This window comes from Acomys minous (assembly GCF_964271855.1).
Source record: "Acomys minous genome assembly, chromosome: 1".
Lineage (NCBI taxonomy): Eukaryota > Metazoa > Chordata > Mammalia > Rodentia > Muridae > Acomys > Acomys minous.
In genome coordinates, this window is record NC_140483.1 from 70,466,465 (window position 1) to 70,478,501 (window position 12,037).

The window sequence follows — 12,037 nt, forward strand, 5'->3', positions numbered from 1 at the left end:
TGCTTCTGCCTCCCAATTGCTGGGACTGAAAGGCGTGCACCACCACCCCACCCCCACACCCGACACCAAGTTTTTTTGCTGTGGTTCTGGGGATGCAGTCAGGCCTCCACGCTTGTATGACAAGCACTTTACTAAGCTTCTCTCCAGCCCCAGACTGACTAGTTTAATATATCACAGGAATGAAAACATGTAAAGACAAAGGGACAGAGTGGAGAAGCACTCTTCTGAAATGTCCACCTATTATTTTAGCACCAGAGGAGAGAACACTGTCACCAGGGAGTTCACTGTGGGAAAGACTCAAGTCACTGCTACTTAACTGGCATATAGTTGTCCACTGGCCCCCAATACTCACAATGTCACCATCCTTCTTGCCATCTCGCTTAATTGGCTCATTTAGATCCTCCTGGCTGCGGAAGCTGAACTTTTCGATAGCTTCTGTAACTCCACGCAAAGAGCTGTAGATTTCTTCAGCGTTCAGGTTCTCGGTGTCATAGTCCAGCATGCTGTCATTTAGAAAAGTGTACTCTTTTGAAAAACGGAGGCATGGACATAAAACCAAGACACAGGCCTAGATGAATTAATAACTTAAAGTAAGACTCATTGTATCTGGGGATTTTGGTTAGTTGGAACAAAAAGGGGACAGCTCTTGTCAGGGCACTGCTACTGGCCACCTTCCATGTCAAGCTGGCCCCAGACACATTACACCAGAACTGAGGAACCAGTGAAAACAACAAGACCACAAGAATGTAAGAACTCAGGAGTGACATTGGTGACTGAATGCACAAGGTAATGAAGGTGGAAAAAGTAACTTTCTTAGCTTGAAGATTTACAAAAGGTAGTTTGGTTGTAACTGGTCTCAAATGTACAAACCCTAGAGGAGCAGGCACATGGAAATAAGCTAGAATTAGAGACTTCTGACGAGTAAAGCAAACCTCTTCACAGGGCCAGGCTATGCACACCAGAACCCAGTTCAGAGAAACAAACAAGGCCTCACTTCAAACCCACCAGCTTGGGATTTGAAGTAAGATCTGCTCTCACTGGGCCCTGGGGCTCCGACTTCCACGTGGTCCAACCTAGTAAGATCTGCCCTCGCCGGGTCCTGGGGCGCCAACTCCCACGTGGTCCAACCCAGGAGCTTGCTGGGATGGTGGATTCTTTTATTAGAGTAGATCTTAAAGAGACGAGGCACCTCCTGGACGAGCATCTAAGAACAGTACTTGTTCCCTATGGAAAAGCGATGCCAATTGCCATCCTTTGAGACTCTAATAATAGTAAAGCATGAAGCAGAAGTGCTCTTAAGAAAGAAAAAAGGAAGAAGCAAAGCCTCTAGTGTCCTGCCGTTTGTCAACAAGTGTTCTTTAGATGCATGAAAAGGGTGCTGCACAGAGAGGGTCCTGAGAAAAAACATCCATACCTCTTCTTACTGAAAAAGTTAAAAAAAAAAAAAGCACAGGATGGGTAGACAAGAATGAAAGAAAAGCATGGTGGGACAATCAGTAAGGACAGTTTAAACAAACAAACCAGCTTTAGCTTAAACATTGCTCGTTTTTAGAAAGCACTTGGAGAGGGGACAGGAGCTCCACAAGACCAACAGAGCCAACAAATCTGGGCTCAGGGCGGGCCTGCAGAGACGGATGCACTAAAAAGAACCATGCAACCATGCGTGGAGAGGACCTAGGCCCCCTGCTCAGATGTAGCTGACAGGCAGCTCAGTCTCCATAGGGGCCCCCTAGTAAAAGCAGCAGGGGCTGTACCTGCCATGGACTCTGTTGCCTGTACTTTGATCACTTCTCCCTAGTGGGGTGCCTTACCAGGCCACAAGAGGAAGAGGATGCAGGCAGTCCTCATGAGACTTGATAGGCTGGGGTCAGTTGGTAGGGGAGGAGGGCTCCCACTCTCTGAGGACTAGGGGAGGGGCATAGGTGGGAACAGGGAGGGTGGGGCCAGGAGGAGATGAGGGAGGAGTTGAGGGAGGGGACAAGGATTGGGATGTAAAGTGAATACAAAATTTAAAAATATTTATTTATTTATTTATTATGTATACAGTGTTCTGCCTGCAAGTGTGCCTGCACCCCAGAAGAGGGCACCAATCTCATTGTAGATGTTTGTGAACCACCAAGTGCTTGCTGGGAACTGAACTCAGGACCTTTGGAAGAACAGACAGTGCTCTTAACCTCTGAGCCAGCTCTCCATCCAGCAAGTGAATAAATTTTTAGAAATAAATTTAAATTTAAAAAAGCGGAAAGCATTTGGAACAGTTTAAGTTTGACTGTCTCCTACAGGCGCTGATAGTTCAATACTTGTTCCTTAGATGGTGACACTCGTAGGAGGTGTGGCCTTGCTGGAGGAAGTAGGTCACTGGGTGTGGGCTTTGATGTAAAAGCCTTGCTACCTTCCAGTATGCTCTCTGTGTAGGATCCTTGCTTCCTCTTCCTGCCCCTCCCCCCAGATCCCCTGCTGCTATGCCTCCCTGGCATAAGGGACTCTTACCTTCTGAACTGTAAACTCAAATAACCTTTTTTCTAGACTTTCCCTTGGTCATGGCATCTCATCTTAGATCAGAAGAATCCTAACACAGAGACCGGGCTGTGAAGGGCCCCGCCATGCGGTTGTGTGGAAGACTTTGGAAATTTGAGCTACAAATGATTCATGGTCTCAGAAGAGCCAGCGGTGTTGAGGGCACTGTGGCCTGCAGAGGGCGACGGTGTTAGGACTGCGCTAGAGACCTTCCCTGTGATGTTTTGGCAAAGGATCTGGCTGCCCTGGACCTACGAACCTGCCTGAAGCTAAATTTAAAAGTAATGGATTAGTTTCTTTGGTGGAGGAAATTTCAAGGCAGGATAACACTGAACCTGTAGCATGGTTGTTACTGAAATAGTCTGCAAGGAAAATGGACAAGTGGGGCAGAGAGAAATAGAAACTACAGCGCGCAGAGAAAAGAGCAGTAAGATGCTCCATGTTGTGTAGTCAAGATGAGCACTAGCTAACAGAGGGGCTGTAGGCGGCTCGGGAGACCAGCAGGTAAGGAGAGGCCTGCTCTGCACCGGAACAAAGGTAAGGGGTCCTCAGGCAAGAGCCCACCCAGCCGAGCTTCTAAGCTGTCAAAGAGCGCCCACGGAATTTTCAGCTTCTAAAAAGCAACTGAATTGCACTTCTGGGCGGAGGTTGGGAGGGCTGTCCATGCGGTCCTGCCTTTAGAGGGATGAAGGATGCAAGATGGAGAGGGCCGTAGATTCTTCCTTCGGTTTCAGAGAACCACTGAGGACAGACAACACATGGTGGGGAGGAGTCCCCGGGAGAGGGCAAGAGGCTAGGAGATGCCATTTTGTAAAGCTGTGAAAGTGAAGTCTGTTAACAGTGGAGGCCCAAAGATGCTGGAGATGTAAGTCATGAGACACCTGCTATATAAAGCTAGTCACAGAAAGTAAGAGCAGCCTAAGGAAGAGACAGGCAGCCCAGGCAGCAAAGCCAGAGGTGCAGAGCCATCTGAGCCTTTTTTTTTTCTGGTTTTTCGAGACAGGGTTTCTCTATGTAGCCTTGTCTGTCCTGGACTCACTTTGTAGACTAGGCTGGCCTTGAACTCAGTGATCTGCCTGCCTCTGCCTCCCGAGTGCTGGGATGAAAGCCCCAGACATTGCACATGGAGCTAGAGGGTTCAGCGCTTGCTCCGCTGGGTTTCAGTTTTCTTTGGGTCCAGCATCTCCTGACTATGCCCCATCCCTCCTGCTGGAGTGGTAATGTCTCTTCTGTGCCATTATATATTGGAAAACTGTAAATTGCCTTTTGATTAAAGGGAGTTACAGTTAGGAGATTGTCTAGAGTCTCAGGAGAGACTTTGGGGTTTTCGAATCTGGGAACTTTTGAAGTGGGACTAAATAAAATTTTGTATCATTACATGCCTATAAGCCTATTGGGGGCCAGGAAGTAGAATTTAGTAGTCTGAATAAGAATGTCCCACATAAGCACTGATGTTTGACCATTTTGTCCCCAAGTGATGGCACTGTTTTGGGGGGTTTAGGAGGTATGTCCTTGTCGAAGGATGTACGTGGGGGGGGGGCAGGGTAGGGGAGAGGGGTAAAGGGGGCTTTGAGAGTTTATGGTCTCATCATAGTTTGTTTGCTCTGATTTATGCTTCTACTTTGAAGCTCTCAGCGTCCTGCAACCATGCCTGCCACCTGGGCCTGGCTGCCGCTAAGCCTCCCTACCAGGATCCCCCTGAAACCGTAAGCCCAAATTAACTCTTCTCTCCTCAAGTTCCCTGGTTATATTTCATCATAGCAAAAGTAACTAACGCTGTATTCAAGAAAAGACAAGATGCTGTAAGCTAACTCACTTACAGAAAGTCCTGAGCTAGCGGATGTTCTCAACACTGCAACAGCCCTCGGCTGTACAGAGACAAGAAGCATTGTTAGTTCCTCACAGAGAGAAATAAAGTAACAAGGTGTCCACTGACCATGAGATGGAGTCCTAAGGGCAACACTGCCAAGCCATGCATTGCGCAAGAAGTACATTTCCTCTAAGTTAAAAACAACCAGAATCTACTAAGCTCCTCCCTCGGAATGTGTCATAGCAGAGGCAGATCTCTGCTCGCTGGAGGATGTAATGATCCAAGTATTTTCTAACACTGGCTACAGCAACAGCTCTAAGCCCACTCTCACGGGGCCAGACAGAATCCTTCTTTCCTGATAAATGGAAGAGAGCATGTATCCTAGCCGTGTTAGGACAGCTCAGACAACATATGCCAACTCAAAGACTGGCCTTGCACCCAACGAAGAGAGACACGAGCCCGGAACACATGTACAGCTGAAACGCAATGTGCATACCCATGAGAAGTCAAATTAAAATTTAGACTGGGCAGAACTCAAGGATTCCAGGCCTTCTGAGTTCACAGGCTGTCCCCAAGGCGACTCTCCAGTAGTGTTGAAAGTAGACAGGAGGGAGTTCCATGTCCCTTTTCTAGGCACTCTGCAACAGCAGCTTCTCCACAGGAGCGTTTATACATCTGACCAGTACATTATTTTTATAGAGAGACTGAGTATTGTGGCTCAAATAAAAATATATATACAAGATGTAAAAGAATGCCTTAAATACTTTTAATCACAACAACCAAAGATAATAGCATAGCCCATGCAAAAAAAAAAAAATTAAAAAAATTGAAAGAGTGATGGATGGACAAGAAGTGGTCTGGAGAACGTTCAGTCTTTAAGGGATGTCACAATATTATTTTCCATGTGTTGCTTCAGAGAATCTGCCTTTGAGATAAATTCACCCCATGATTTTCAACCCCTTAAAATATTTCATTTCAGTTCAAATGGCTGCACCATCACAATAGCCTCTTGATAAGAAAATAAAGGCTCTGCAGGCTGCTGTTTTCCCTTCTCCTTTTCCAGAGAGGCGCCAACTCCAGCTGCCAAGCTGGGAGCAGTGTGCATGTCCACACCCCACTAAGCCATTCCCTGAGGACTGCTTCTTCAAATGCTCCTCAGAATGAGGCTGAAACCATGAGTTTTAGGTGCGAGAGACATCTGCTTTCTAGTGATGGGCATCCTTCTCCTTTTTTGCTTTTTCTATGCTGTCTAAGGATTTGCCTTTTTTCAGATCAATACTCTTTAAGCCTTCACTTTTTTGGGGGGGTGGCTTTTAGAGATAGGTTTTCTCTGTCTTGGACTCACTTTGTAGACCAGGTTGGCCTCAAACTCACAGCAATCTGCCTGCCTTTGTCTCCCTGAGTGCTGGGATTACAGGCATTTGCAACTGTGCCTTCACTTCTTAAGGAAAAAAAGAAGAATTTCCCAGTGAGGTTGTCATCAGGAAGTAGATTGGTCAAACAAGCCTAAATCTATTTTTAAAAATGATTTCTTTTTGGTATGCATGTGCACGTGTGTGTGGGCATGTTCACACAGACACTCACAGAGGCCAGAGCAGGTGTCAGCTCCTCACAGCTAGTGTTACAGGCTTTGTGAGCCACCTGAGGTAGGTGCTAGGACGGAAACTCTCCCCTGCCCCCACCTCTGAGGCCTGAGGGGTGACTCAGGAGGACTGTGAAGGGGCTGGTGAGGTGAGCCTGCATGTGACACAAGGTACCCCATTTGAACTTAGAGACAACCTTAGGACATAATCTTCTGGGCTAAAGACCTGGCCTTTGTCACCTGCAAACTTTCTGATTAGACCGAGGGGCTTCCTCACCTCTTAGATTAGGAAGAGTGAGTCAGTCAAGCAACAGTCACTAACCTAAGCATGTCCCCTACTGCAGGGCAGTGACTGCCCTGTGGAGAACCAGATGGTAGGTAGGAAGGGACACTGGCTCAGGATGCCAAAAAGAAATCAAATGGGGAGAGATGAAGTCTGCTTTCTGGACCTCTCTTTCCTGTCCCTTTGAAGCTGAGAATACCAGGTACAGAGAAAGAGAATAGTTCTGTTAGGAAATCAATAGGGTCTATTACGTCTCCTTAACCCTTTTCTCCCTTTCTTTCTTTTTTCTAAGATTTATTTATTTATTATATATACAATGTTTCACCTTCATGTGTGCCTGAACACCAGAAGAAGGTACCAGATCTCAGTATAAATGGCTGGGAGCCACCATGTAGTTGCTGGAAATTGAACTCAGGACCTTTGGAAGAGCAGCCAGTGCTCTTAACCTCTGAGCCATCTCTCTAGCCCCCCTTAACCTTCTTCTAGTCAGCTTTCTCTCCCTCAGATGCTTACCAAAAGCAACTTATATCTTTCCCCCGACGCTCAATGCTGGGCCTTGAACCAGGGGCCTACTGCCTGCTAGGTAAACTACTACCAAGCCACACCGCACGGTGTACATATGCCTTACTGTCTAACTAGTGAGTTAGAGTGATGTTACTCTGCACACGGGAAAGAGGATTCTGGAGAGGGATGTCCTCTGGACATCTGGAGGGGTCAATCTCGATGACCAGCTGGAAGATGAGTGGAGCGAGGCTCCCTGTGTGGGAGGCCATGAGGGCAGGATGCTGGGGGAGAGTCACTGAAGCAGAGTCACACTGGGTGACAGGGGTAACCTCACAAAACAGTGACAAGTGCAGTTATCATTCAAAACTAGATACAGGTCTGTGCATTAGCTATCACAGTATCACAGAAACCCATGGCTGCTGTGTATTGTTTTCTAGGTTTGCTTTTTAGATTCTTAAAATCTAGTATCATGCTTGTGTGCATATCTGTGGGCACACATGCACATGCCACAGCTTGAATGCCAAGGTAGGGGATAACTTGAAAAAAAGTCCATTTTTGTTTCTACCATATAGGTCCTGAGGGATTGAACCCAGGTTGTCAGTGATGGGTAGCAAATATCTTTACCTTACAAGCTGTTTGGTTTTCTTTCTTTTTTTGCTTCATTTTTTGTTTGTATTTTTTTGGGGGGGGGTTGTTTTGTTTTGTTCTTTGCTTTTGTTTTTTCAAGACAGGTTTCTCACTGTAGACCTGGCTATCCGGGACTCACTTTGTAGACTTGGTCTTGAACTTACAGAGATTGGCCTGCCTCTGCTAAGTGCTGGGGTTACAGGTGTGAGCCACCACGCTCTGCTCGTCCTCTGGCTTTCTTTCTTTTCTTAAAATTCTTTTTTTTTCCCAAGACAGGGTTTTTCTGTGTAGCCTTGGCTGTCCTGGACTTGCTTTGTAGACCAGGCTGTCCTTGAACTCTCAGTGATCCTGCCTCTGCCTCCCAAGTGCTGGGATTAAAGGCATGTGCCACCACGCTCTTTTCTTAAAACTCTTATCCTTTCACACAGTTGGGTATATACTCTCACAGGGCACAGTGACATCTGGGCTTCCTGTGTTCTGCCCATGCAATGACAGGCTTCCAGGAAAGGCACACTTTCAGCTTTGGATCCTTAGGACAGTATCCAAGAGACTGGAACAGGCAGCTCAGGGAATATATAGAACTTTCTTGGGATCACAAACATAACTATTTTTTAAATTGACAGAGGACGGGTAACAAGGTCACTCAGATAGCATCAGACAGCTTCACTTCCCATCAGCAGTGGCTGCTTGCTAGGGACAAACAGTGTCCTGTCTGAAAGTAGGGCATCTTTCCTAATTAGTGCATTTCTCTGTCTGGCAGTGCTAGAAGCTGAACCCAGGGTCTCACACAGGTAAGGAGCTCTGACAACTATAGCTTCAGCCCTTGGAAGAGCATCTTTAGGGAAAAGGGACCATGAAGCAACCTAGCCTGGGGCTTGTTGTTGTTTTGGTTTTTGTTTGTTGACTTAAGCTAGGATTATCTGGGAAGAGGACCCTCATTTGAGAAAATGCATCCATCACATTGCTTGTAGGGCATTTTCTTGATTAATGACTGATGTGGGAGGGCTCCTGCCCTGGTGTCTCACAAAGGTGGACTACAGTCTGTAAGTGGAAACAAAGCCTTTCCTCCCTCAGCTGATTTGGTCATGGTGGTTTATCACAGTAGTACAAAGCAAGCTAAGGTACCACGTCTTAGGGCTTTCTGTCTGGTTGCTGTCAAACAGTATAGAAACAAAGTAGGACTGTTTGTACATTTGCAACAGTGACAGCAACTTGTGGAGCGCACAGGGCTTACCTGACCCTTAGCAGAACTCTTCGGCACCTGGGGCTCACATTAAGGAAGCTGAACCCACCACTGCCCACCTGGACATCATGATGTGCCCTGAAGCTATGCTAGGACAAACAGCCCCTGAGAGGAACTGTGACAAATCTGGTTGGGTGGCTAAGGAGTCATTGTCCCTGAGACAGAGCAGTGGCCTGGCTCCAGAGCCTGTTCCTGCTCACACATCTTTCCCATATCCCATTCCTGCTCTTCTAAATGGAGGCAGGAATCACGCCAGAGGAGCTCAGAGGCTTTCCAAAAGACCCAGGGCAACCTTGGAAACACAATAATATTGTGACATCCTGAACAAATTTAACAGGTAGCATGTTACCTGGGAGAGTAAGAGCGCCTGAGAGTCTTGTGGGAGGGAGCGGTGGGAATGGAGTTAGGCTGAGAAAAGGAAGGTGGGGGCTTCGATAGCCCATCGGCACTCCAACCCCACAACCGACTGCAGTGATCAGAAGAGGAAAATCAGAGAGAGAAAAACACAGAAGCAAAGGGGAGGGGAGGAGAGGAAGACCTCTATCCGAGTGTCTCCAGGACTTGTCTTTCCTGACAAAGTCTCTCTTTATTTTATTTTAAAGATTTATTTATTATTATATATGCAATGCTCTGCCTGCATGTACACCTGCAGGCCAGAAGAGGGCATCAGATCACATTATAGATGGTTGTGAGCCACCATATGGTTGCTGGGAATTGAACTCAGGACCTCTGGAAGAGCAGTCAGTGCTCTTAACCACTGAGCCATCTCTCTAGCCCACAAAGTCTCATTCAAATTAGCTGGAGCAAAATTTGGTACTTCCTACACAGAGGGGTTGGGGTAAAAGAACAGGTTCATTTTACAGTTTGCTCCGGAGGTAAGACTGGTTTTATCTTTTTCTTTCCCAACCATGAGCTAAGCCCACTGCACTAAGAGTCAACTGAGATCCCAAGTGTAGCTGTGTACATACCTGTGAGAGGGTGTCCCTGCCTGCCTGGGCTAGAAGCACTTAGAGAAACTGAGATGCTCAGGTTACCCTTAGTGGTTATCTCAGACACAACCAGAGGTGGCGCTATCGAGACTTAATTCAAGTGGGACAGAAGCAGAGAGGCCCTCCCAGACCACACTCTATAGTGACTGGGCACTCCAGGGATAGACAGTGCTCCTGAGCTGGGGATCTTGTAAGAGTTCAGAGGACAGAGTGCCACTGGAGGGTGGGTAGCCTGGGGCAGTAAGTTTCAGCTGACAGCGCGGAGGAGGAAATGAAATTGCATTCCTCTGCTTCTCTATCTCCCATAGGAAACTAAATAAAATGCATCTGGGAACTCAGGTATCTAATTGCCTGGTACCTGGCCTGGGCGTGCAGAGGCCCCGAGGGAAAGTTCTAACTACTGCTTCAAGTCCAGAGGATGGAGCGAAAACACAGGACAGAGCCCACAGCATCCTGCCTCCTGCAGCACAGCTTATACACACATGACTGTATGGAGGTCAGAGGGCAAGCTCAGGGGGCAACCATACTCAAGTGCCTTCTTTATTTCTTTCCTTTTTTCTTTTTCTTTTTTGTTTTTGTTTTTGTTTTTGTTTTGTTTTGTTTTGTTTTGTTTTTAACATTAGATACCCCCAAGCCTGGAACTTCATCAAGTAGGTTAGGTAGGTTAGCCTGCGTGTACATTCTGGGAATGAATTTGTCTTCATCTGTCATCTCATTACTGCTGGGAATACAAGTGCACTCCACTGTGCCTAGCCTTTAAAAAGAAAATTAAATGGGTTCTGAGGACTGAACTCAGACCCTCATGATTGCAAGGCAAGTGGTTTACCCACTGAGCCATCATCACCTTCAGTGCCCACCAGCTGTCCCAGCAGCTGTCACTAGGTGTTAGCGTCCCTGAGGAGGGTCACAGAACCCATTCTGTTGGGAAAATATAGCCTGGAGATGAGGGGTTATTGCGGTGCAGGGTCTAAAGTCCTTTTTCAAGTCACAGTCGGGGCTGGGGTTGGCACAGGGGGAACAGAGGCGTTACAGGAGTGCGTGGGCTGGGCTTGCTATGAACCCTTGCCACAGTCTACAGAAGCTATGCCACTCAGCCAGGAGAAATGCAAGCACCATCTGTAGGGCAGCCTTGCCAGGGCACCCAGAGGTGACCATGTGTTCCACGCTGTTCTAGGACATGCTCAGCAGGAGCACATACCAGATTGGAGCAAAAGGCCGGACACTTGCAACTCCAACTCCTTCTCTACCACAAAGTCATAATGGGTAAAATGAGCATTTGTTAGACGGTGATGAAACATAATCTGTGCTCACACATCACGTCAAACTTGTTCATTAGTTGGGAAGAGCTGGCAACCATCCCTCTCTCACACGCTAATCAGGAATCAAAGTCTTAGCCTGTAGGCATCTCTGATACTATTGGGTTGATGAACTTTCTCACCAGAGAAATCTATAGCTACCATCAAATTAGATCACTGCCACTTTTAAACAGTCCCTTATCACTATGATCAAATCACAGAACTTTTGCACTAAAGAAAAAAAAATCCTAGTTCATCGTGATGCTCAGAATGAGAAGAACCAACAGCTGGTCTTATTTTTCTACCTTCAGAATAATAAAAAGAGAACAGTCAAGATGATGCTTTAAGGGCACTGTGGAGAAACACGGTGGAGGCTTCACCGTGCGCTTATTGCCCAGAGAGCTGCGGCACGCTATTCAACCCTCGTGCTTACTCTAGAACTACACTAAGTAATTCCCTAAAGATTTGGCCGCAAGAAAAAATGTTCTGGCCACAGCCAGAACTTCTGATATTGAAAATGAATCTCTTCATTTCTTTCACCTAAGAGTTTAAAAGGCTATGGTTAAGAGTTAACGGAAAATTTTATTGTCCACATTTTGGTTGTGAGCCTTGCCCTTAACAGCTAAGCCATCTTTCCAGGCTGTTAGTGGACATTTTTAATGATTTAGAGATCAAGTTCTTTGATGGAATTTACTAGCACACCCACCCAATTTTTTTTTTAAACCAAGGCATTTTTAAAAAGTAATAAATACTTAATTTGAAGTATAATCTTTTCTTATTACCTAATAATGCAATAGCTAAAAGACTTCCCAATTAAGACTACAAAGCATCATACTTCGACAAAGCAACAATTTATAGAGAATGTGCATCTTCCACAAGGTTTTTGCTGTCTGCACTGGACCCTGGCCGCTCAGGATAAGCCGTGTACTTGAGAGATCTTAGCACTCAGTCACACTGTGGGAAGGGCAGACATGCTTTCATCAGTTTCTGGTCACGAAAGTCTAATTCTAACAACGTGCTGAAATACTGACAACACAGATCGGATCTGGAGATGTAACATCAGACTTGGTATTGAAGATCAAGTATTGATCTGACAGTACAGATATTACTTGATACTAGAGCACATACAAAGTAATACGAAAACAGCATGGTGCAGTGACGGCTTATAGAACACATGCTTTCCCCAG

General features: G+C 46.4%; 1 protein-coding gene across 6 annotated transcripts in view; it reads right to left on the bottom strand.

Moving 5' to 3' along the window:
- CLASP1 (cytoplasmic linker associated protein 1) overlaps positions 1–12,037 on the bottom strand; it is a 220,730-nt gene that overhangs the window by 32,147 nt on the left and 176,546 nt on the right. For 5 of the 6 annotated variants that reach the window (XM_084774619.1, XM_084774618.1, XM_084774616.1 and 2 more), the window contains one exon: positions 353–503. In XM_084774619.1, coding sequence (XP_084630745.1) covers positions 353–503 — 151 coding nt within the window. Of the gene's footprint in view, positions 1–352; positions 504–8,915; positions 9,033–12,037 lie in introns of all 6 variants that reach the window. The other variant, XM_084774615.1, reaches the window with a different exon arrangement.